The sequence below is a fragment of the Eucyclogobius newberryi genome, unplaced genomic scaffold, assembly GCF_026437365.1.
Source record: "Eucyclogobius newberryi isolate DKJ021-1_F unplaced genomic scaffold, fEucNew1.0.hap1 SCAF_18, whole genome shotgun sequence".
NCBI classification, from domain to species: domain Eukaryota; kingdom Metazoa; phylum Chordata; class Actinopteri; order Gobiiformes; family Gobiidae; genus Eucyclogobius; species Eucyclogobius newberryi.
This window is the reverse complement of record NW_027315812.1, coordinates 17,637,515-17,639,083: the sequence shown is the minus strand read 5'-3', so window position 1 is coordinate 17,639,083 and position 1,569 is coordinate 17,637,515. Positions and strand designations below refer to the sequence as shown.

The window sequence follows — 1,569 nt, the reverse complement described above, 5'->3', positions numbered from 1 at the left end:
CCTCCTTTATAAGCTTTGCACCATCACCAGCCTCATTCTCAGCTACAGTCTGTATTTAATAATGAGTCCCTACACAACAGTCGCACTCTCTACTGTGTGGCTGGCAATGATAACATGGACAAATATTCTTCAGACAAACTTCTGCTCAACCCGAGGACTGGAGATGTTGTACAGAGCCGTAGTTGGAGTCATTCTCACGTTCACCTTTTTCAATGTTAAAGGACAAGACACTAAAGTATCTATGAGTATTTACTACAGCATATTCTGCCTTATTAATGTTGCCTCACCAATACTATTGGCTGTACTAATGCCTGAATTTGATGAAAATGTCTTGTTGTTGGTGGGTGTTTTAATTTTTGGGGGTGCTTTTTTGGGAATATTTTTCGTAATTTTATACTATGTTCTGTTGCACCCCAAAGCAAATCATCGAGATACAGATGAGATGGACGGGCTGAGTGAAGAGAACAATGTGACAAGGATAAAAACATTTCTACAGCCTTGATAAGAATGCTAAATGTTTGAACCACCACAACAAACAGCTGCCTTACTAAAATGTTCAGCACAAAGGTAAATTGCTATGCAAATTTTAATGTATTCCCTAGCAAAAAGAAATGTAATTCTGTCAACTAGACAAAAGTGTGAAGAGTGAAGAAACATTTGTCCAGTTGATGCAATTACATTGCATTTATTTTGCTATGGAACTGACCTGGACGACTGAGTGTCTACACACAGATAATGTATTTACTTATCAGGCCTGAGTGCCACAGGCTGGCAAAGGGTTTATGATCTAGACTGTTATTTAATTAAAATGTACGTTAAAAGCAACAATTCATTGTGTTAGTAAATGTATATTGTCTCATACATATATATATATATATATATATATATATATATATATATATATATATAAGACATGTCTATCAAAGGTGCTGCAGGAATTCAAAACTGTACTACAATTTCTCACCTCTAGATGGCAACACATCTCTAATCATCATAAAATCATAAATGCTAGTCTCGTTTCTCAACCCCTTTCCAAAACATTTGGCTGTGTAAAGAACACATAATGTTGGAGAACATAGACTAGAAAGCCTTCTGGTATTAACTAGTGATATTTGCTAACCGTTTTAGACAATGAACCAGCAAAAATGCATTTATTTCCCTCACATTTGTTCATAGGAAGTCATAGTTGGCTGTTACTGCTGACTCCTTAATCCCACTATTGAGTAGTTTGTGGTGGGAAACAAACAGTGCCCTTTGCTCTCAAAAAATGATAAAGAGGTCACGGATGAGCCAACAAAGAACAACAAACCAGCACTGATTGTGTTTTGACAACAACCAAATGAATGAGTGAGTCCGGCTGAGGATGCAGTTTGTGGGCCTGTGAGCTCACCTGGGAGGCACGCTGGCAAACCACAGGGATCCAGCTTGGCCTTTAAATATGCACATTCTTCTTACTTGATTTAGCCAACTTTTAGACTTGTTTATTTCTAGAGGCTACTTTAACTTTCATCGGTCGGTTGGGCCGTGTCTGACACACTCCATAAAATGACAAATTTAAGTGAGGAGCTT

General features: G+C 37.7%; 1 protein-coding gene across 1 annotated transcript in view; it reads left to right on the top strand.

Annotated features, from left to right (window-relative positions):
• Positions 1–822, top strand: part of xkr9 (XK, Kell blood group complex subunit-related family, member 9) — a 4,930-nt gene extending 4,108 nt beyond the window's left edge. Inside the window, exon 4 of the mRNA XM_072451352.1 lies at positions 1–822. This exon is cut by the window's left edge and continues 121 nt beyond it. Within this exon, the coding sequence (XP_072307453.1) occupies positions 1–502 (502 nt within the window). The 3' untranslated portion in view covers positions 503–822.
• Positions 823–1,569: the final 747 nt, after the last annotated feature.